This window comes from Plecotus auritus (genome assembly GCF_963455305.1).
Source record: "Plecotus auritus genome assembly, chromosome: 3".
Taxonomy (NCBI): domain Eukaryota; kingdom Metazoa; phylum Chordata; class Mammalia; order Chiroptera; family Vespertilionidae; genus Plecotus; species Plecotus auritus.
This window is the reverse complement of record NC_137772.1, coordinates 111,976,203-111,999,079: the sequence shown is the minus strand read 5'-3', so window position 1 is coordinate 111,999,079 and position 22,877 is coordinate 111,976,203. Positions and strand designations below refer to the sequence as shown.

Below are 22,877 nucleotides of genomic sequence, written 5' to 3'. Positions count from 1 at the left end.
TCTTGGATCTAATCCCAAAGCTGGGCCCCCAGCAGAGAGCACCAACCTGAGGAGGGTACCCACATAACATCTAGCTGTGAAAAGCAGCAGGGTGCTGTCTGCCAGAAAGTGGCAGCTGAAAGTTTGGGCACCCTCTCAAAGGGCCAATGCACAAAAATTCCCTGTGGAGCCACCCACCTTGTGTCTGGTAGAGGGAGGGTGAAGTGGAATGGAGCTGTGAGAGCAGAACCCAGGACTTGGGGTATAGAGCTCACAAGGCAGAAATCCCAATATTCCTGGGCTGAGTCATTCCCTCACACAGTGGAGGACATCTTTCCCACATAGACAACTGCCTGCCTGGAGGAAGACAGTCAACACACGCTATTGGAAAACACCTTGCCCTGAGGCCACTTAAGAGATTAAAAGTAACAATTAGCCTCCAGGCAGAAGCAACTGCTCCACCCTGTTGAAAAAACTCTTGCCATATATGAGGACAATTGCCTGGGGGCAATTCAAGTCTGAATCCTATTAGTCTGTAGACAGAGGCAGTCTCTGGAGGCTTTGAGTCTTTGCCTGATCCAATTAGTCAGAAACAGCCTTTAACACTGTCCTGCACTAGAGATTGAGAGGTGTAGAGTATTTACCTAAAACAGTAGTTGGCAAACTCATTAGTCAACAGAGCCAAATATCAACAGTACAACAACTGAAATTTCTTTTGAGAGCCAAATTTTTTAAACTAAACTTCTTCTAATGCCACTTCTTCAAAATAGACTTGCCCAGGCCATGGTATTTTGTGGAAGAGCCACACTCAAGGGGCCAAAGAGCCGCATGTGGCTTGTGAGCTGCAGTTTGCCGACCACGGACCTAAAACATAGTCATAAACTCAAATAGACAACCAAAATGAGGAGACAAAGAAACAACCCCTGGCCGCTCGGCGCCTGCGTATGGAAATTAACCTGCCATCTTTGTTGGGTTAATTTGCATACTCACTCCTGATTGGCTGGTGGATATTGTGAAGGTACAATCAATTTGCATCTTACTCTTTTATTAGAGTAGATTATATTTTATTGTTTAAAGTATTAAATATGTCACCTTTCTCCCTGATTGACCCTTCCCCAGCCACTCTTACCCCTCAGGAAAGCCCACACCTCCCCAGTGTCTGGTCCACTGGTTATGCTAATATGCATGCATACAAGTCCTTTGGTTAATCATATACCCCCCACATACCCACACACACTTCCCTCTGAGGTTGGACGATCTGTTCGGTGTTGCTTCGTCTTTGGATCTATTTTTGTTCATCAGTTTATGTTGTTCATTATATTCCACATATGAGTGAGATCATGTGATATTCATCTTTTTCTCACTGGCTTATTTCACTAAGCATAATGCTCTCCAAGTCAATCTATGCTGTTACAAATGGTAAAAGTTCCTTCTTTTTCATAGCAGCATAGTATTCCATTGTGTAGATGTGTCACAGGTTTTTTTTCTTTTCTTTACTGATTAAGGTATTACATCTGTGCCCTTATTCCCCCATTGCCCCCCCCACCTCCCTGCTCATGCCCTCACCACCACCACCCCCCGTGTCCGTGTCCATTGGTTACGCTTATATGCATGCATACAAGTCCTTTGGTTGAACTCTTCCCCATACCACCATCCTCCCATCACTTCCCTCTGAGAGAGTTTGATGGTCTGATCAATGCTTCACTGTCTCTGGATCTGTTTTTGTTCATCAGTTTATGTTGTTCATTATATTTCATAAATGAGTGAGATCATGTGATATTTATCTTTTTCCAACTGACTTTTGTTTAGCATAATGCTCTCCAGGTCCATCCATGCTGTTGCAAATTATAGGAATTTCTTCCTTTTTACAGCAGCATTGTATTCCATTGTGTAGATGTACCACAGTTTTTTAATCCACTCATCTGCTGATGGGCACTTAGGCTGTTTCCAAATCTTAGTTATGGTGAATTGTGCTGCTATGAGCATAGGGGTGCATATATCCTTTCTGATTGGTGTTTCTAGTTTCTTAGGATATATTCCTAGAAGTGGGATCACTGGGTCAAATGAGAGTTCCATTTTTAGTTTTTTGAGAAAACTTCATACTGTTCTCCACAGTGGCTGCACCAGACTGCTTTCCCACCAACAGTGCAGGAGGGTTCCTTTTTCTCCATATCCTCGTCAGCACTTGTCATTTGTTGATTTGTTGATGATATCCATTCTGACAGGTGTGAGATGGTATATTATTGTCATTTTTATTTGCATCTCTGAGATTATTAGTGACTTTGAGCATATTTTCATATGTCTCTCGGTCTTCTGTATGTCCTCTTTCAAAAAGTGTCTATTTAGGTCCATTGCCATTTTTTTATTGGGTTGTTTATTTTCCTTATTTTAAGTTCTATGAGTTCTCTGTAAATATTGAAGATTAATCCCTTATCAGCGACAGCATTGGTAAATATCTTCTCCCATGCAGTGGGCATTCTTTTTTGTTGTTGTTGTTAATGGTTTCTTTTGCTGTACAGAAGTTTTTTATTTTGATGTAGTCCCATTTGTTTATTTTCTCCTTAGTTTCCATTGCCCTAGGAGCTCTATTAGTAAAGATATTGCTATGACATATGTCTGATATGTTACTGCCTATGGAGTCTTCTAAAATTTTTATGGTTTCCTGTCTTACATTTAAGTCCTTTATTCATTTTAAATTTATTTTTGTGTATGGTGTAAGTTGGTTGTCTAATTTAATATTTTTTCGTGGATCTGACCAATTTTCCCAGCACCATTTATTGAAGAGACTATTTTGACTCCATTGTATGCTCTTACCTTCTTTGTCAAATATTAATTGAGCATAATGGCTTAGGTCGATTTCTGGGTTCTCTGTTCTGTTCCATTGGTCTATATGTCTGTTCTTGTGCCAGTACCAGACAGTTTGAGAACAGTGGCTTTGTAATATAGCTTGATATCTGGTATTTTGATCTCTCCAATTTTGTTTTTCATTCTCAGGATTGCTGTAGCTATTCAGGGTCTTTTTTAATTCCATATGAATTTTTGGAGAGTTTGTTCTAGGTCTGTGAAATATGCCATAGGCATTTTACTGGAGATTGAATTGAATCTATAAATTGCTTTGGGTAGCAGGACATTTTAATTATGTTGATTCTACCAATTCATGAACACAGTGTGTACTTCCATTTGTTTATGTCTTCCTCTATCTCTTTTTTCAATGTCCTATAGTTTTTGAGTACAGGTCTTTTTCCTTCTTAGTTAAGTTTATTCCTAGGTATCTTAATATTTTTGGTGCAATGGTAAATAGGATTTTTTTTTTTTTTTTTAGTTTCTTTTTCTGTGAGTTCATTATTGGTGTATAAAAAAGCCATAGATTTCTGGGTGTTAATTTTGTATACTGGTACATTGGCAAATTCATTTATTAAGTCTAGTAGTTTTTTGATGGAATTTTTAGGGTTTTCTATGTACAATTTCATGTCATCTGCAAATAAGGACAGTTTTACTTCTTCTTTTTCAATTTGGATGCCTTTTATTTCTTTTTTGTTTTGATTGCTATGGCTAGCACTTCCAGTATTATGTCGAACTGGAGTGGTGAAAGACAGCATCCCTGTCTTGTTCCTGTTCTTAGGAGAAATGGTTTTAGTCTTTGCCCATTGAGTATGACGTTGGCTGTAGGTTTGTCATATAAGACTTTTATTATGTTGAGGTATGATCCCTCTATTCCCACCTTGCAGAGAGTTTTTATCAAGAAATGGAGTTGGATTTTGTCAAATGCTTTTTCTGCATCAATTTATATGATTATGTGATTTTTTTAGTTCTTCTCTGAAAGTTTGATAGAACTCCCCTGTAAAGCCATCCGGACCAGGGCTTTTGTTTGCTGGAAGATATTTGATTACTGCTTCAATTTCATTAGAAGTTGTTGGCCTATTCTGTTTTTTTTTTTTATTCTTCCTGATTGAGTTTTGGAACCTTATGTTTTTCTAAGAATATGTCAATTTCATCTAGTTTGTCCAGTGTTGGAGTAGAGTTGTTTATAGTATTTTTTTTACAATCCTTTGTATTTCTGTGGGGTTGTTGTTACTTCAGCTCTTTCATTTCTGATTTTGTTTATTTGGGTCCTCTCTCTTTTTTTCTTGTTGAGCCTGGCTGGAGGTTCATCATTCTTGTTTATGCTTCCAAAGAACCAACTATTGTATTGGTTTTATTAATCTTTTGTATTGTTGTTGTTTTTTTGTCTCTGTTTTTTTGTTGTTTATTTCCCCTCTGATCTTTATTATTTTCTTCCTTCTGCTTACTCTTGGCTTTTCTTGTTGCTCTCTTTCTAATTCTTTAATTTGTAGGGTTAGATAATTTACCATTTTCTCTTGTTTTTTTTATGGTAGGCCTGTAGAGATATGAACTTCCCTCTCAAGACTGCTTTCACTGTGTCCCATAGATTTTGGATTGTTGTGTTTTCATTATCATTTTGTTACCAGGATGCTTTTTATTTATTCTTTGATCTCTTTGGTAACCCAAGCATTGTTTAACAGCAAACTATTTAGCCTCCAAGTGTTTGATTTTCTTTGTTTTTATTGTAGTTGACTTCTAATTTTATGCCATTGTGATCTGAGAAGAATCTGGATATGATTTCTATCTTTCTGAATTTGAAGAGACTTTGCCTGTGTCCCAATATGTGGTCTATCTTTGCAAACGTCCCATGTGTGCTTGAGAAGAATGTACATTCTGTAGCTTTGTGGTGGAATGTTCTGAAGATGTCAATTAATTCCATCTGATCTAATGAGTCATTTAGGATTGATATTTTTTTGCTGATTTTTTGTTTAGAGAATTTATATAGTGGTGTCAATGGCATATTAAAATCCCCTACTCTGATTTTATTGCTGTAGGTCTCTTCCTTAATATCTCCCTGAAGTTATTTTTATGTATTTGGTGCATATATGTTTACCTGAGTTATATCCTCTTGTGGAATTGCTCCCTTTAGTATTATGAAGTGGCCTTCCTTATTTCATGTTATGGCCTTCACTTTGAGATCTATTTTGTCAGATATAAGTATTGCTACCCCAGCTATTTTTTTTCATTTCTATTCGCCTGAAAAATTTTTTTCCATCCCTTTACTATCAGTCTGTGTGAGTCCTTTGTTCTGAGGTGGATCTCCTGAAGACAGCAGATATATGGGTCTAGTTTTCTTATCCATTCAGCTACCCTATGTCTTTTGATAGCAGCACTTAATCCATTTATGTTTAAGGTTATTATTCTTAGGTACTTGTTTGTCGCCATTTTTATTCTTTATGCCGGTGTTCCTTCTTCTCTTTCTATTTCTTCTTTTTAAAGCAGTCCCTTTAGCATTTCTTGCATTGGTGGCTTGGTGGTAATAAACTCCTTTAGCCCTTTTTTGTCTGTGAAGATCCTATTTCACCTTCAATTTTGAATAATAGCCTTGCTGGGTATATTATTCTTGGATTCAGTCTCTTGCTTTCCATCACTTTGTATACTTAATCCTTTCCCTTCTGGTCTGATGTGTTTCTGCTGATAAATCAGTGGATAGTTTAATGGGAGATCCCTTGTAGTAACTTTCTGTATCTTTCTGGCAGCCTTTAAGATTCTTACTTTGTCATTGGTGTTTGCCAATTTAATTGTGGTGTGTTTTGGCGTCAATCTTGAGTTCATCTTATTTTGGATTCTGTGCTTCTTGGACTTATATTGAGTTTTTTCTCTCCAATGTCATGGAAGTTTTCTGTCATTATTTCTTCAAACAGGTTTTCTATTCCTTGCTGTTTCCTCTCCTTTTGGCACCCCTATTATGTGGATGTTGTTTCATTTTATATATTGTTGCAAAGCTCCCTTAGCTCTCTCTCCTCCTGCTTTTTAAGTTTTTCTTCCAGTTGCTGCTCTGTTTGGGTGTTTTTGTTTTTTTCTACCCTGTCTTCTAGCTCGTTGATGCAGTTGTCAGCCTCTTCCGGTCTACTGTTGATACTTTCCACTGTGTTCTTTATTGCAGCTATGTCATTCTTCATTTCCTCCTGGTTCTTCTTCATTTCATCTTGATTCCTACACATGTTGTTGAATTTGTCTTCCATCCTTTTCAGTGTCCTTATGACCATTGCTCTGAATTCTTTCTCTGACAAATTGCTTACCTCCATTTCATTTATTTCCTTTTCTGGTGATTCCTCTTTTTCTTTTGTATGGGGGCTGTTTCTCTGTCTTCCCATTTTTGCTGTTCCTTTGTGGGGTTTTTTCTATGAATTAAATCAAACTTCTATGCCACCCATTTTTTTGTGTGTTTATCGTACATACTAGATGTTTTGGGGGACCCATTGGTGCAATCTCTCAGTTCTTCTGGGCTGGGTATTCTAGGGATGCCCCTTACTTGGGATATTTGGGTTCTCTTGGTGCAGTTGGGTCTTGAGTGTTATTGTCCTGTTCATGGATGGAGTCTCCTCTTACCATGTCTGGCTTGTGGTCACTACCATGAGAAAAGAGGAGTAGGAGAGAGAAGAGAGAGCAAAAATGATATTGAGAAAAGAAAAAATGGTAAGAGAGAAAAAAAATAGAAGAGAAAATAAGAGGGAAAATATACAAATATACATATATGGTGAGAAAACTCCACAAAAATAAACAAATAAACCAAAAAATGCAAACAGACACGTACAAAAAATGGGGAAAAGAATCTGTAGAGGCAGAACTTATTTCCAGAAAGTAAGGTAAAGGAATTAAATGAATAGTGGAATGGCCACGGTTCTGTATAGAGGAGGTAGAAAGAGAATGAGTGGATAAGAAGACACATAAAAAAAACAAAATAATCAATAAAAAAAATAAAAGGACAAAATAATGTTTCTTTAATCTATCTATCTATATACTCATCTATTTTTAGAAAAGGAGAGTAGAGGAGAGAGCAGATTAGCATGAGTTTAGTGAGTGAAACTTATTAAGCAATTAGGAGAAGAGAGGATAGGAAAAACAAAAGCATCAAAAATTTGACTAGGGAAGAAAAGAGGAAGGTATAGGGACTTGTAGCAGGGGAAAGGAAATTAGATATATGAGTAAGACAACAGAGACTACACTAATAATAATGCATCAATAAAGCAGATAAAGCAGATCAATTTTTAACAAGGGGTGAAAAGAAAGGATAGAGAAAATCTAAAGCAGGAATAGAAGAGAAATAGGATGAAAAAGGGAGAGGTGAACAAGAAAAGGGTGGCAAAGAAGAAAAAGCAAGATAAAGTCAAATAATGATTAAAAAATAAAAAAGAATGAAAAAAAATCCTAAAAAATAAAAGGTTAAAAAAAATTTAAAAAAGAATATGAAGAAAATAAAATTCCCCTTTCTTAAGTAAAAGATAAAACATAAAAAGTGAAGTGTCATTTGCTTCAGCCAAGTTTTTTTTTTTTTTTAATATATTTTCTTGATTTTTTACAGAGAGGAAGGGAGAGGGATAGAGAGTTAGAAACATTGATGAGAGAGAAACATCGATCAGCTGCCTCCTGCACACTCCCTACTGGGGACATGCCCGCAACCAAGGTACATGCCCTTGACCGGAATTGAACCTGGGACCTTTCAGTCCACAGGCCGACGCTCTATCCACTGAGCCAAACCGGTTTCGGCAACTTCAGCCAAGTTTTAATGTCCCATGGGGGCTAGTTTAAGACCCCTCTCTACTGTTCTCTCTGCCACTTCTCAGTTTCCTGTTAGGTAGTCAACACCGTGTTGAAGTTCCTAGTGATCTACTGCTTCTCTGTGTCTGTCTCCAGAGCCTTGATTGCAGGTAGGTGGGACTAATCAGTCTGCTTTGTTTGTCTGCCTGCTTTGAATCATATTTACACAAGCATCTATTTCTGACACTGGCCTTAGGTGGGGGTGTTGCTATATTGGTTTCCAGGACCAAAAGACCTCTCAACCCAGTCCCTGAGGCTATTCAGATTCTTTGTTTCCTCTGCAAAGCTCAAGGCTGGGTGTGGCTGCACTAGTTGCCCACAGGTGCTGGGAAGAGCTAGTACTTCAGAAGAAAAATGGCTGCTTATGGTTGGAGGGACTAGAATGTCCCAGTGTCAGATTAATGGTCACCTCTCCCTGTCCTCCTCTTCCCCACAGCCTCTCCCCAGCCTCCACAAAACTTCCCTCCACTTGCCAAAACCGGTTTGGCTCAGTGGATAGAGCGTCGGCCTGCGGACTGAAGGGTCCCGAGTTCGATTCCGGTCAAGGGCATGTACCTTGGTTGCGGGCACATCTCCAGTAGGAGGTGTGCAGGAGGCAGCTGATCGATGTTTCTAACTCTCTATCCCTCTCCCTTCCTCTCTGTAAAATATCAATAAAATATATTAAAAAAAAAAACAAAAAAAAAAACTTCCCTCCACCTGCACCACAGCTTTGATGAGTGTTTGTAATTGAAAGGTCCTATAAACTGGTTTTAGTGAGTAAAAGCAAGGACAATATAAAGGCAAAACAGCCACGCTGCTGTGAGTTTCCCTTCCCCAGGTACCATGTGGCTTGGGCAGTTCTTCAGGCTGCCTTTCTGGGTACAGCCTCTCGCAGCCATGGACTTAGATCTAGATTCCCTGGGTGCCAGCCGCCCTGTGGACCCCTTCCACAGTTGAGTGTTATGTGTGTCCCCAAGGGACTCAGACTTGGTGCAGCACAGGTTCCTCTGACCCTCTCGCCTTGGTAGTCAGGCATCTCTCCAGCCCAGTTCCCTGATCCTACAGTTCTCCAGACATCCTCTGTCCTTTCTGCCTCAGATTGTCTCACCAGCTGTATTTAATTGACCAATTTTGGTTGGATGTTATTCGCTTTAGTTGTTTCTTCTATCTGCTCTGTGAGAAGGCACAGAACACATCTGCCTATTCAGCTGCCATTTTGTTTCTCTCAAAATTTCTAAATCCCTTTGTTCCTCGTCAACCCCCACTAATCTGAGTCTGGTTATAGAATGATTACTTTGTGCATATTTCCCTATCTCTTCACTGACAAAGAGACTGCTCTGCTCAAGCTTCAGGCAGAATTTCTCTAGTCAATTAACATATCTATAGCAGAAGCTATTTGCCTGATGGCCATCAGAAAGAACAAGCATTTCATTTCCTCTCCTTTCTCTTATGACATAAATCATTGGATTTTGGGCCCAGGCTAAATCCAGAATGATCTCAAGGTGCTTAACTTAATACACCTGTAAAGACCCTTTTTCCAAATCATGTCACCTTCACAACATACCAGAGTTAAGATTGAGACATTTCTGTTGCAGGGGAGGAGGGAGGAATATTCAACGCCCTATATTGAGAGCAGAGTTAGACTTTGGTTCTTGAGTTCAGTTAAGAAAGAATTCAGAGCCAAGAACTCTGGCATAAGAAATTTATTTAGAAAATCAAAGAGGTAGAAGAAGTGAGCCAGCTAGGCTGCATGGACTCAGGAAACAAGTTACAGAGGCAAAAGAAGGGCCCTTGGAACTTACAAGAAATCCAGCAAAGATAACACACCCAAGGGAAGACTAGGAAAGGCACAGGCATGAGAAGAAGAAGAAGAAAAAGAAGAAGAAGAAGGAGGAGGAGGAGGAGGAGGAGGAGGAGGAGGAGGAGGACGAGGAGGAGGAGGAGGAGGAGGAGGAGAGAGAAAGAGAGAGAGAACAAGAACTGTGTCCTTTGCTTTTTTTTTTAAATATATTTTATTGATATTTTACAGGGAGGAAGGGAGACGGATAGACAGTTAGAAACATCGATGAGAGAGAAACATCGATCAGCTGCCTCCTGCACGCCCCCTACTGGGGACGTGCCCGCAACCAAGGTACATGCCCTTGACCGGAAGCGAACCTGGGACCTTTCAGTCCGCAGGCTGACGCTCTATCCACTGAGCCAAACCAGTTTCGGCTGTGTCCTTTGCTTTTATCTTAAGGGCTTTTATCTGTTTTCCAAAGGTGGAAATTTTAGGGGAGGATCTCCATAGAATATTCATCATCTTTCCAGGGTGTGTGCTTTTCAGGGTTGTGGTGTCTACTGATTGACTGGCAATAGGGTAGGGGCTCATTAGTTATATTAATAATTGCATCTGGTCCTGATGTCAGCATCTGGTTTTGCTGCTTTTCTGGGCCTGGAGCTGAAACACAACTGAGGCCTAAATGTTATCTCTAGTTGGACCAGAACTATATCTCTATAGTCAACAAACCTGAAGCTTTGTTCCTGATTATTTGATACTAGAGGCGCGGTGCATGAAATTCGTGCCTGGGGGGGTTGGTGTCCCTCAGCCCAGCCCGCACCCTCTCTAATCTGGAACCCCTCGAGGGATGTCCGACTGTCCCTCTCACAATCCAGGACTGCTGGCTCCCAACTGCTCGCCTGCCTGCCTTCCTGATTGCCCCTAACCGCTTCTGCCTGCCAGCCTGATCACACCCTAACCACTCCCCTGCCAGCCTGATTGATGCCTAACTGCTCCCCTGCCAGCCTGATTGCCCCTAAGTGCCCTCCCCTGCAGGCCTGGTTACCCCTAACTGCCCTCCCCTGCTGGCCTGGTCCCTCCCCAACTGCCCTCCCCTGCAGGCCTGGTCCCCCCAACTGCTCTCCCCTGCAGGCCTGGTAGCCCCCAACTTCCCTCCCCTGCAGGCCTGGGTCCCCCCCCAACTGCCCTTCCCTGCAGGCCCAATTGCCCCCAACTTCCCTCCACTGCTGGCCTGGTCACCCCTAACTGCCCTCCCCTGCAGGCTTGATTGCCCCCAACTGCCCTTTCCTGGAGGCCTGGTTCCCCCCCACCCCTGCTCTCCCCTGCAGGCCTGGGTTCCCCCCAACTGCCCTCCCTTGCAGGCCTAGTCCCTCCCAACTGCTCTCCCCTGCTGGCCATCTTGTGGTGGCCATCTTGTGTTCACATGGGGGCAGCCATCTTTGACCACATAGGGGCAGCCATCTTGTGTGTTGGAGTGATGGTCAATTTGCATATTACTCTTTTATTAGATAGGATAGAGGTCTGGTGCACGGGTGGGGGCCAGCTGGTTTACCCTGAAAAGTGTCCCGGATCAGGGTGGGGGTTCACTTGGGGTGTGGGGCAGCCTGGGCGAGGGGCCTGTGGTGGTTTGCAGGCCGGCCACGCCCCACCCCGGCGACCCAAGCAGAGGCCCTGGTATCTGGGACTTATCTTCTATAATTGAAACTTTGTAGCCTTGAGTGGAGGCCAGGGCCGGCCAGGGTGTGAGGGAAGCTTGGCTTCCCCCATTGCCAGGGAAACCCAAGCCTCCTGCTTGCTCCATGGCCGCAGCCATCTTGGTTGGGTTAATTTGCATACTCGCTCCTGATTGGCTGGTGGGCGTGGCTTGTGGGGGTAGCAGAGGTATGGTCAATTTGCATGTTTCTCTTTTATTAGTGTAGATAGATCAGAACCTCATTGTTCTGGGAACTTAATGCTTAAGGGAGTGGTTATGCAAGGGCTTGTATGGGAGTCATCTGAGGCTGTTCTCTAGCCCCCTTGTTCCTCATCTAAGGGGGTCTAAACCTCATGACTAGAGACATGCTAGGGGAGAAAGGTCACCCTGGAAGTAAGGTCTTAGCTTTTATAACTTTCCCCAAATTTTGCCTATTACTAGGCACCCGGGACATTCTACCCTGGTGACATTCTGTACCTGGTCTGCTCATGCCTGTCTAGCTGCCTATTCTATCAACTACACCCAGCAGAGATGTGTAGGAATTGAAACTCAAAAATTGAACTGGAACCTGTGGTGTTCCTCTGGGCAGCATGATTCCTGGGTCCTTATTCAGGTGGAGTCAAAGAATGAAACCACAGACAAAAGGTGATATAGGAAAAGTTGGAAATTTATTGAGAAACAAGCACAAACTCCCATGTGGGGAGGGGGTGAGAGTCCCACTAAGTCCCTTTTTCTAAGGTTTATAAAGACTGCAGTTCTTTATGTCTTGATATGCCCTCTGATTAGTCACTATAGCAGCTTCAGAGCTCAAACCCAACATGAGGTTCCCCTCCTCTTCTCCCTTGTTTTTCTATTCCCTTTGGCCTTCCTCTTCCCTTTCTGAATGAGTGGCTTCCTTCTCTTTATTCTGTAAATGTATACCTTCTGCAGCTCCCAGCTCTCTTATTCTATGGAAATGCGTATTTTGGCAGCTCCCAGCTTTGCAGCCCTGTGGTTTCCCAAGGACCCCTTATTTCCTAAATCTGCCTATTTTATCCCCCAAAACTCAGAATGATATCCAAAATTTCTGTTCAGGTGCCCTTTGTTCTTATGATTTTTACATGAGACAGGATGTGGCTGACAAACTGGTTTCTGCTCACACCCACAGGGTTCAGCTGTACCTCCCCTTTAACATTTCTCTCCAGTAGTCTGTCCCTAACTGCCTAGCTGCTTTTAACTCCTCAGGGACCAAAGAGACTCACAGAAGACTGCTCTCCCAACATTAAGTATCTTAAGAAGAAAGTTGCTGTGTCATTCTAAGGCAATGATTAACATGAGCAAAGAACTAGTATGGAAAGGTTAAGGAAATATGTAAGACAAGTTATCATATTTTACTGAAATTAGGAAGCCTATGAATAAATAGTGTGAGATAAATTAACTTGAACATCTACTAAGTGCCAGACACTGCTATAGGTTCTGGAAATTATTGACATAAACTTCCAAACCCATTAAAAATTTTATGAGTTTGAGCCAAACTCATGACCATTACCAGGATGATGGATTGATAAAATGCTCCAAAGAGTGGCAGTTTTGCAGTTTATTTTATGCATTACAATAAAAGATGGAGGCATAAGGAGGTTACATGAAATTCACTGGTGGTAGATTAGGGAGATGGGAGAAAGTAAAGCAGGGAAATTTATAAGATTAGGTTAAAGTCAAATACTTCTTTTACATTGCTAGGTATGTGATATGTTGTGATATATAATACGTATTTTGTTCTTTGTCTACAGTTCCTGGCTCCCAGCTCTCAAATCCCCTGACATTTCCTAACCACATAGGATGGTCTGAAATTAAAACTTCCTAACTAAAAGTGAGTCATGGGGAGTAGTCATGTCCTAGGCCAATATCTCCCTTGACAAAGATCAACATTTACCTTTACTGAGTCTGTCTATTGTCTTTTTGCATCTAGGGTATCAGACTTTTGGAATGTCAGAGTAATTTCCCGGGCTTAGCAAACAAAGTTACCTCCGTTAAAGAAAACCTTTTATGGCTTAAGTCTTTTCTGAAAGGGCTTACTGAGCCAAATGCTAACCCAAAAAGGGCAGGTTCTGGAGCATGCAGTCTAAACCACCAGCAGCACAGCTAGATGGGGAAGGCAATATGTCTTCTGTCCTGGAGTTGACGGACTCTTTTACATATTACTAGAGGTCCAGTGCACAAATTCGGTGGATTGGGCTGGGACGGCTGGGAGGAGAGGATGAGAGTGATTGGCCGGCAGGCCCTGCCCTCGATTGGGTTGAGAGAGACCGATCAGGGGTGGGGCTGGCCAGGGGGACGGGCCATGGGCTCCGCCCCCCAATTGGTTGGGTTTGCTGGCTGCAGTGGGCATCATACCGACTGGTTGTTCCCGTCGTTATGGCATTACAGTCACTGGCTGTATGTGTGTGTGTGTGTGTGTGTGTGTGTGTTTTTCAGGAAAGAAAGGTGTAACCTGTTTTAAAGAATTTACATTGGCTACAGATAAGGAGGTGGGAAAAGGTGAAGGGGGGCAGTTCTAGAATAGGTGTACAGTCCTTAAGGAAGAAATATTTACCGCTTTTGATTGGTGCTGGACAAGTTCTGCAAGTTCATGCATAAGCAGTATGCTGCAGTGTCTAGTAATCCATTACTTCTTTTCAGAAAGCCCCCTGAAGTTGATTCAAAGCTCCAAGGTACATTCAGAAATGTGAGCACTCTATTGTTAGTTAGCCCATAGCTGGTTAAATACTCGTCTTCTCTCTCGCCTGCCTGCAGTAATTTAATTTAGCACACCTCAGAATTTTTCTCGTTATCTTTATTGTGAAGTTGTTCTGAAGATTACTTAGTCCATGTACATACCAAACACTCAGTTAGTGTTAGCTATGTGGGCCTGTATGGGCAAGTGGCAGGTGAAGTCTTTAATGGTCCATACTCATCACAGACACAGGACAGCTTTCCAATAGCCTGGGCAGGGTACTGTGTTGGGGAGAGATAGCTGGGTGTCTGCCTGGATGAACATGGCATTGTCAGATAGACAGTGTTGGGAAGATCACATGGGAAGGACATCTCACAGAGCAGAAGCAGGATTTTGGAGCATTAAGTATATTTGCGCTTGTCTTTCTATTCACCTGCAGTTCTGGCCAGCTTGGAGATCTGGATGGGAAACTGTTTCCTGGCTGGGTGACTCATCCATCTATGTGTACAGATAGAGATTTGTCTGGCTTCCTGAGTGTCTACCTGTCTAGATGGAGGAGTGGGGTGGGGTGGAGGGGTGTCTGTCTATTGTCTTTCTGGCCAGGGGTCTGCATGTCTATACACACAGGGGTTTGTCTGAGGGTCTTATGAAGCTGGGAGTCAGTCTATCTGGAGCTGATTTTTCCAGTTGTATTAATATACTTGGAGGTCCATGAGTCTGTTTGGCTAGGAGCTGATATGTCTGTCTGGGTCAGTCTATCTGTCTATAAGGCTAGAGGTCTGTTTTGCTGGATACAGATTTGTTTGCCCAGGTGACAATGTGTCCATCTACTCAAGGGTTGGGGATCTATCTGGCCAGGGGTCTGTGTGAACAGCAAGGGAACAGTCTGGTTGGGGAAGGTCTTTCTGTCTGGCTGGGTTCTGTCTAAATTGGGTCTGACTTACTGAAGATCAGTCATCTGTCCAGATGAGGGTCCACCCATTCATCTGGTTTGAGGTGACTGTCTAGTTTGGAATTTAACTAATCAATTGGCTTGAAGTCCATTTATCTCTCTGCCTGAGGATAGTCTCACTGTAGAACTGGGAGTCCATCTGTCCAATTAACCGTCATTGGGATCCTATTTTCCTAAGGGGCTGGAGGTCTCTCAGGCTAGTAGAAAGTCTGTTTGAAGGATCTGTTGATCTACAATGTATGCCTAGCTGGGAGGTAGTCAGGATTCTGTCTGGCTCATGTTGACTGCCAGGGAGTCCACCTGGTTGTCTTCCCATCAGGAGGTATAGCAATTTGTCTGCCAAAATGTGGGTTTTGTGTAGTTGGTGACTTAGTGGGGTTTGTCCACCTGTCTGGAAGTTCACCTATCTGCCTGGTTGTGAGTCTAGCTGGCTGATTGGGGTATCTGTGTAATGAAGGGTCTGTGTGACTGTTGTTTGTTTGGCTGGGAATGCATCTAGCTAGCTGGGAGTCTGTCTGCCCACCTTGTGTGTGTGTGTGGGGGGGGGACGCATATCTGGCTAGCTAAGAGGATACCTATGTGTCTGCTCAGCTGGGGGTCTATTTATATTGTCTGGGAGTCTGTCCAGCTAGGGATTTATCTGGCTGGTATCTGTCTGGCTACCTACCTGGGACCAGGGAAGGGACCTATTTTTTTTAGTGGTTTCTTGCTGGGGATGACCTGCCAGGTTATTGGTCTATCTCTCTGGTGGGTATCTATCCATCCAGCTGTGTGAACTGTCCCTCTGAAAGTCTGCTGGTATGGGGGTCTATCTCTCTCTCTACTTATCTGAAGATCTTTTCACTTGTCTAAAATCAGCCTACTTGCCCTAGCTGGTTTGGCTCAGTGGATAGAGCATTGGCCTGTGGACTGAAGGGTCCTGGGTTCAATTCTGGTTAAGGGCACATGCCCAGATTGCGGGCTCGATCCCCAGTAGGGGGCGTGCAGGAGGTAGCCGATCAATGACTCTTATCATTGATGTTTCTATCTATCTGTCTCCTTTCTTTTCTGAAACCAATAAAAATATATATTAAAAAATAAAATAAGCCTACTTGACTGTTGTCATGCCTAGCTTGGATCTGTCTGAACTGTCTATTATGTGGTGATGGGGGCAGTCTCCAGAATCCTATCTATTCATCTTCCCCTTCACAACTGGGGGGCCCTTGGGGTTGAACCCATCCCTGATGTTCATTCTTGAACTACCCAGTGCAGTCTCACCAATCATTATCTCCCAGCTACCACCTCAAGCCTTGAATGCTATAGTTACTGAGACAAAACCCCCACATTTCCCACTCCGTGAAATTTTATTTTGATCCAGGCCCAGTGTTTCCATTCCCAACACTTCACAAAGCAGAGCACAACCTTCAGCAGTCCAGGCACCCATGTGGGGTTGCAGGCAGGCTGGGTGCAGCATTCACACCCGGCTCCACTCCGCAGGAGGGTCCCGGGGCCCTTTAGGCCTTCCAATGCGAAGGTTGAAACCTGGGAAAGGAAGGGCACCATGAGTCTCAGGGAGAAGCTAAGATGTGGAGAGGTAAGCAACTTAGGTAAAATGATCCTCAGGCCTTCAGGCTCTCCTGGTTCACTGCAGCCCCATCCACAGAACTCTTGAGGCCCAGAGCCCCATGCCACCATCCTTAAAACACCAAACTTCTGGAATTCAGTAAAAGCTGTAGAGTCCCAGAAATTTGGTCTTTGTCTGACTTACCTAGACCACTGGTCTGAGATCCATCAGCCACGTCTTCATATGTGCCAGGCCCGGTAGGGCTGGGGTCAGCAGGAACTACAGGCAGGAAACCAGTCTTCACTCATGGGCTCCCGCAGAGGGTGGGGGTGGAATTGAGGGAGAGGGGAGGAGGGGGCAGGTCCTAGACCTCTGCCCAGACAAGGTGACTTCCGGAGAAGCGCAACCAGTGGGGGCCCTGCGGTTTGGCCTGGGACACTTCCGGTCGTGACCAGCAAGTGGACAGCAGCCAGGTGGTGGCTAGATCTGCCTGGGGCAGAGGGTCCAGCAGTGGAGGTCCCCAGAAGGAGATGGGTGCGGCCCTCCCCAGCCCCTCTCCCGGCCTGTCAACTCACCACCGCCCAGCTGTGCCCCCTCCTCTGTGGGTGCCTGAGGCCAGCGGGCGCCTGGTGTCACATGGCTGTAGAGCGGTGCCCCCTCCGTGCTGCATGCCCCAGAGTCTGACCCGGGGCCTGAAGTAGCTCTGCGCTTCTGCACCACCGCATATGTATCGGCCATCGCGAAGGCTGGGGGACACGGAGATACTCCTGCCTGGGAGGTCGGGAGGAAGTGAAACAGCTCGGGGAGGGAGGGTTGGGAGGGAGGCCTGGTGCACAAACCGCAGGCTTCCTTCCCGCCTCAGGCAGTCAGGCAGCCCACAGTTGTGGGGAGAGGAGTGGAGGAGCAGGGAGTGGTCTCTTGGTAACGGGGTTTCCTTTCCTGTCCCTGTTGCCACTGGCAAGGTCAGTGGATGGAGAGAAGAGGCCAGTTTGGCAGGTGAGTGGGGCAAAGTATTAGTATTGAGGGGTAGTTCTTTCTGTGTGTGAACGCTGAGAAAGAAGATGCCACTAAGAAGGGCTCCTGGTGGTTCAAACTTAAAAAACAAAAGTGCTTAGCCCTAACCGGTTTGGCTCAGTTGGATGGAGCGTCAGCCTGCGGACTGAAGGGTCCCAGGTTCGATACTGGTCAAGGGCATGTACCTTGGTTGCCGGTACATCCCCAGTAGGGGGTGTGCAAGAGGCAGCTGATGGATGTTTCTCTCTCTCTTTCTAACTCTCTATCCCTCTCCCTTCCTCTCTGTAAAAAAAAAAATCAATAAAATATATTTAAAAAACAAAAACAAAAGTGCTTAGAAGGCATTTCTACACAGGGCTCTCTTACTGCAAACTGCACTTCAGGAAGAAGCCTACACTGAACTGCCTGCCCTGCACTGTGTTCCTGCTATCTGAGCAAGCCCTTATAAGGGAGTTCCTGGAATCCTATTTCAACCAATAGGACTGAGGCTTTTCCCATCCAATCGGAATTGTGGCAGCTACAACCAACCAGAGCAGCTCTGTTCTGACCCATCAGCACTGTACCTTTTGGACCAAACTGTGAGGATTTGAAGTCCTAATTTGCATGACAACAGACTAATTAAGGACCAGAGGTGGAGACTTTTGTCCACATAGCCAGCTCCCCTCTGGCTCTGAGAGGAATCTTTCCCTTTCCACCGAAACTCAAGACTGCATCTCCCTCTCCCTAGTCTGGAGCTGACTGCTATCTAGCAGAAGGGCTGGCCTGCCTGGTCCTAAGGCTGCCTCACAGTTGTGCTATTTTCATAACTACGCTATATCACACTTTAGCTGTTCTACACGGAAAAAAGTTTCCTTTTTCACCACACCCTGAATTGGGGATTCCTGTTGGAGATGAATTGGTGCCAATGACCATTGATTAACATGTGTAACTTTATCGAATAAAAGAATGAGGAAGAGGCATCTAAAGAAAAGGAAGGGGACCTTGCCAGTGTCAATCAGTGGTTAGAGAGTTGGCCCGTGTACTAAAGGGTCATGGGTTTGATTCCCGATCAAGGGCACATACTTGCTTTGCAGGTTTGGTCCCCACTGAAACTGAATTTTTGCATTGGAACCCAGATTCTTTGTCTGCCGGATTCGAAGATTGAATCCATGGACAGAGGGCAGTATAGCAAAGGTGGAGATTTATTGAAGTACAGACTCCCATGTGGGGAGAGTCCCACAGAATGGACTCACGTGGGGAGGGGGAAAGAGTCCAGGTTCCAGTCCAAAAATTGTTTCAAATGGTGCATTGGCCGAGAATTTCTCCATAAGTCAGTCAACCCTCTTTACGTCAAATGGTGAGTAGCCACAGAGTCTGTCCCTCTGTCCCTTTTCTATCTCTTGTATGATTTTGGAGGCCGACAGATGCCTTCTAGCACTTAAACTTGGCTGTCATCTAAAAAGCGGGCATTTCCCTCTTTCCTTCACTGCTCCTTTCATCTGCCTTTTTCTTCTGTTTCTACCTCAGTCAGGTCAAATAGTATCGAGCCAAAACCACTGCCTCTGCAGTCCAGATCCCACTAAGCTTAACTCCCCAGTCTCCATTTGTGCAGGCCTTTATAGTAAGGGTACTCGGGGAAAACTAGGCAAGAGTTAAGAAAGGGGGGGCCAGCTAACTGTTTTCCACTCCTGGCATACGAGCATGACTAGATCTTCCCATCAGACATAACAGGAATTAATCACAGCCCTTAGCCGGTTCTGCCACCATCCCTGTAAAAGTTTTAGCCTTTCAGAGAACTCACCATTACAGCCAGACACAGCTGTTAAGTTAGCCCATTAATTACTAGGTTATCTCGCTTCTTGACTTTATTGTGATTCTGTAAAATGGTCGTACACTCTCAGGAGTGTTCTTAAAAGTCTCATTTTCACCATGTTTTTATTTCCTAGTCCATCATTTGAAATTTGGGTTAAGTGAACCATTTCTCACAAATTAGGGATGCTTCCGGGACTTTCTACATCTGTGTAGAGGGAAAGGCTAGTAGTTCAAGGGGTGGTGCCCCACCCGATTTTGGGTGGCCTCTTGGCCTGAGCCCCATCTCTTTGCGGATGCTATAGAATAGGCCTGAGATGGTTTTTCTTTAGAAAATTATGAAAATGACACAAGGGGAATATACATGAGGCAACCAGGCAAGCCACATGGCTAAAATAGTCCATTGGAAAAATACTGAGGTTCTAGGGAGGGTCAGTTCCCCAAACCAGGGACAAGAGACATTGCTTTTTTAATGGAGTGCTTTGTGGAGTGTCTGTGGATTGTGCACACTTGTAAATATTGTGTATAAGAATGTTTCTATTAATGTTTTCTGTTGATGTTTCAATCAATCTGTTTAAAGATAGGGCACATCCCACCTTGCCCGTGGCCCAGCTGCTTGTGGACAGGTGGAACATGTGGCAGGGTTTGACTCTTGAGAGTCTCTTTGTCTGCAATGTACCTTGGTTACTGATTGCTTTGCTAGCTTAGTTTGCTCTTCGCCATCTTTATGAACATAGAAAGCCCCCTGTCTTTGCTCTGTGTAGGCTTTGTGTCACTCAGAACCAAAGGTTATTTCACTGGGTTAAGATTTTAAGATTCTAAGGCTAATTCGAAAGTGTAACATTTGTGAAGGTTACATATATGTTAACCCAGGGAAGTTTAAACAAAGACCACTAGCTAAAGTTCTGGCCTACCTGTGGTTGATAAACCACTGTCTTCCTCGCCTGAGGCGAAGCAGGAGAAGGAAGGAAAAAAAAAAAAAGCAGTTTTACTCAGACAAGCGGCTTTTGGTTCTAAAAGTGGCAGAATAAGAGGCAGTACTGGCAGAACCTGTGCGGGTGCTTAGAAAAGGGGCAGGGCAGGGGAAATTGGCAAAGCCCCACCCAGCATCATGTCCATTAAATATCCGGTAGGCAGCACATTATTAATGGGGACCAGGTGGTCCACGCCTGCCTGTGACACCACAAACCTGTGCAGGCTGGACTAAGCTGAACTGAGGCTGGCTAAGGGGCAGCCGCTTCTGTGCCCTTGGGGCCACGGCAGTAAGGGAATAGGCCTGTCATCCCAGCATTTTCTCTACAATTCAAAGTATACTGTGGAATTATTAAAATATAACAATTTATTAGCCAGATTAAAAAGAATTAATTCAGTGGTCAGGACCAAATCTTTAATGTTAAAGCCAGTTAAGTTTTAATAATCTTTAAATTGGGTATATTTGACAGCTTTTCCAAGTGTAATATTTCAAGAATTTAACTGAGAGACAGCTTTGTGACATCCCAAAGGCCCTGAGGTGATGCAAAGATTTATTCTCTCTCCCTAAAAAGAAATTATTTTTGAACTAAATTAGACCAATACAGGCTGAGGAAAATGGCGGCAGAATAGATAGATGTGTTCCGAGCCTTGTCCTGGAGTGGAAAGAAAGAACAGCTGAGGGTCGCACGAGGAGTATTTGTTGGCAAGTTAAGGGACAGCTAAACTCCAGAAGAAGGTGAGGGACTGATAGACGGGGTTCCCCTGACCTAACAGCCCCCACTGCGGCTGGGTCCCCTCCCGGAGCTGCGGGCTTGGACCCGGAGTCTGCGCCATCTTGAACAGGAAAGTGGAGCTTATCGGAAGCCTGAGAATCCACAACTGCGGCACCCACGGAACACCTGCGAGCCCCAGAACACCAGTCAACAGTTGGCGCAAACACGCGGATTCAGAGGAGCTCTACACTCCACCACGGAAAGGTCAGATTTCGCCTGGGATAAGGAGAGAGAGAACTACATAAACAGACACCCAGATAAGAGAGACCATGGGGAGACAAAGAAACAGCCCACATATGAAAGAAAAGCAGGCATCACCAGAAAAGGAAGTAAACGAAATGGAGGCAAGCAACCTTCCAGAAAAAGAATTCAGAGAAATGGTCATAAGGTGGCTGAAAAGAATAGAAGACGAATTCGACAATATGAGCAAGAAACAAGAGGAAATGAAGAAGAACCAAGAAGAAATGAAAAATGACATCGCTGCTGTAAAGAACTCAATAGAAAGCATAAAGAGTAGACTAGAAGAAGCAGAGGACCGCATCAGTGAGCTAGAAGACAAGATGGGAAAAAATACCCAAGTAGAGCAACTTCTAGAAAAAAAAATTAAAAGGCAGGAGGAGAGTCTAAGGGAACTTTGGGACAACACGAAACAAAACAACATCCGCATAATAGGGGTTCCAGAAGGAAAGGAAGCTGAGCAAGGAATAGAAAACCTCTTTGAAGAAATAATGACAGAAAATTTCCCTGATATGGGGAAGAAAAAACCCACACAAATCCGAGAAGCTCACAGAGTCCCAAGCAAAATGAACCCCAAAAGACCGACGCCAAGGCACATAATAATTAAATTGGCAAACACCAACGACAAAGTAAGAATCTTAAAAGCGGTAAGAGAGAGACAGAAAGTTACATACAAAGGAACCCCCATCAGACTAGCAACTGATTTCTCAACAGAAACTCATCAGGCCAGAAGGGAATGGAATGAAATATACAAAGTCATGCAAAGGAAGGGTCTGAATCCAAAAATACTGTACCCAGCAAGGCTATCAATCAAAATTGAGCGTGAAATCAGGAGCTTCACAGACAAAAAAGGACTAAGGGAATTTATTACCACGAAACCAGCAATGCAAGAAATGCTAAAGGGTCTGCTGTAAAAAAAAAAAAGAAATAGGAAGCGAAGAAGGAACACAGGGGTAAAGAATAAAAATGGCGACAAATAAGTACCTATCAATGATAACTTTAAATGTAAATGGAATAAATGCCCCAATCAAAAGACATAGGGTAACGGATTGGATAAGAAAACAAGACCCATATATCTGCTGTCTACAAGAAACCCACCTCAAAAAAAAAAGACGCACACAGACGGAGGGTGAAGGGATGGAAAAAGGTTTTCCAGGCAACTGGAACTGAAAAAAAAGCTGAGGTAGCAATACTTATATCTGACAAATTAGATCTCAAAGTGAAGGACATTACAAGAGATAAGAAAGGCCACTTCATAATACTAAAGGGAGCAATCCAACAAGAAGAAATAACTCTGGTAAACATATATGCACCCAATACAGGAGCACCCAAATACATAAAAAAACTCCTGGAGGATATCAAGGGAGAGATTGACAGCAATACAATCATAGTAGGAGACTTTAATACCCCACTATCACCATTGGACAAATCCTCAAACAAAAAATCAGCAAAGAAACATCAATCCTAAATGACTCACTAGACCAGATGGAATTAATTGACATCTTTAGAACATTTCACCCCAAAGCCACAGAATATACATTCTTCTCAAGTGCACATGGGTCATTTTCAAAGATAGACCATATATTGGGACATAGGCAAAGTCTCTTCAAATTCAAGAAGATAGAAATCATACCAAGTATCTTCTCAGACCACAGTGGCATAAAACTGGAAATCAACTACAATAAAAACCCAAATAAATCAAACACATGGAGACTAAACAGCATGCTATTAAACAATCACTGGGTTACCAGAGAGATCAAGGAAGAAATAAAAAACATCATGGCAATAAATGACAATGAAAACACTACAATCCAAAATCTATGGGACA

General features: G+C 43.6%; 1 protein-coding gene across 4 annotated transcripts in view; it reads right to left on the bottom strand.

The window, feature by feature from the left end:
* Positions 1–11,731: 11,731 nt before the first annotated feature.
* Positions 11,732–22,877, bottom strand: part of PTPN18 (protein tyrosine phosphatase non-receptor type 18) — a 52,070-nt gene continuing 40,924 nt past the window's right edge. For 2 of the 4 annotated variants that reach the window (XM_080661426.1, XM_080661423.1), the window contains exons 2-5: positions 19,982–20,011; positions 16,841–17,011; positions 16,470–16,544; positions 11,732–16,243 (exon numbers count right to left, since the gene is read on the bottom strand). In XM_080661426.1, coding sequence (XP_080517552.1) covers positions 16,176–16,243; positions 16,470–16,544; positions 16,841–17,011; positions 19,982–20,011 — 344 coding nt within the window. In that variant the 3' untranslated portion in view covers positions 11,732–16,175. Of the gene's footprint in view, positions 16,244–16,469; positions 16,545–16,840; positions 17,037–19,981; positions 20,012–22,877 lie in introns of all 4 variants that reach the window. The other 2 variants (XM_080661424.1, XM_080661425.1) reach the window with 2 other exon arrangements.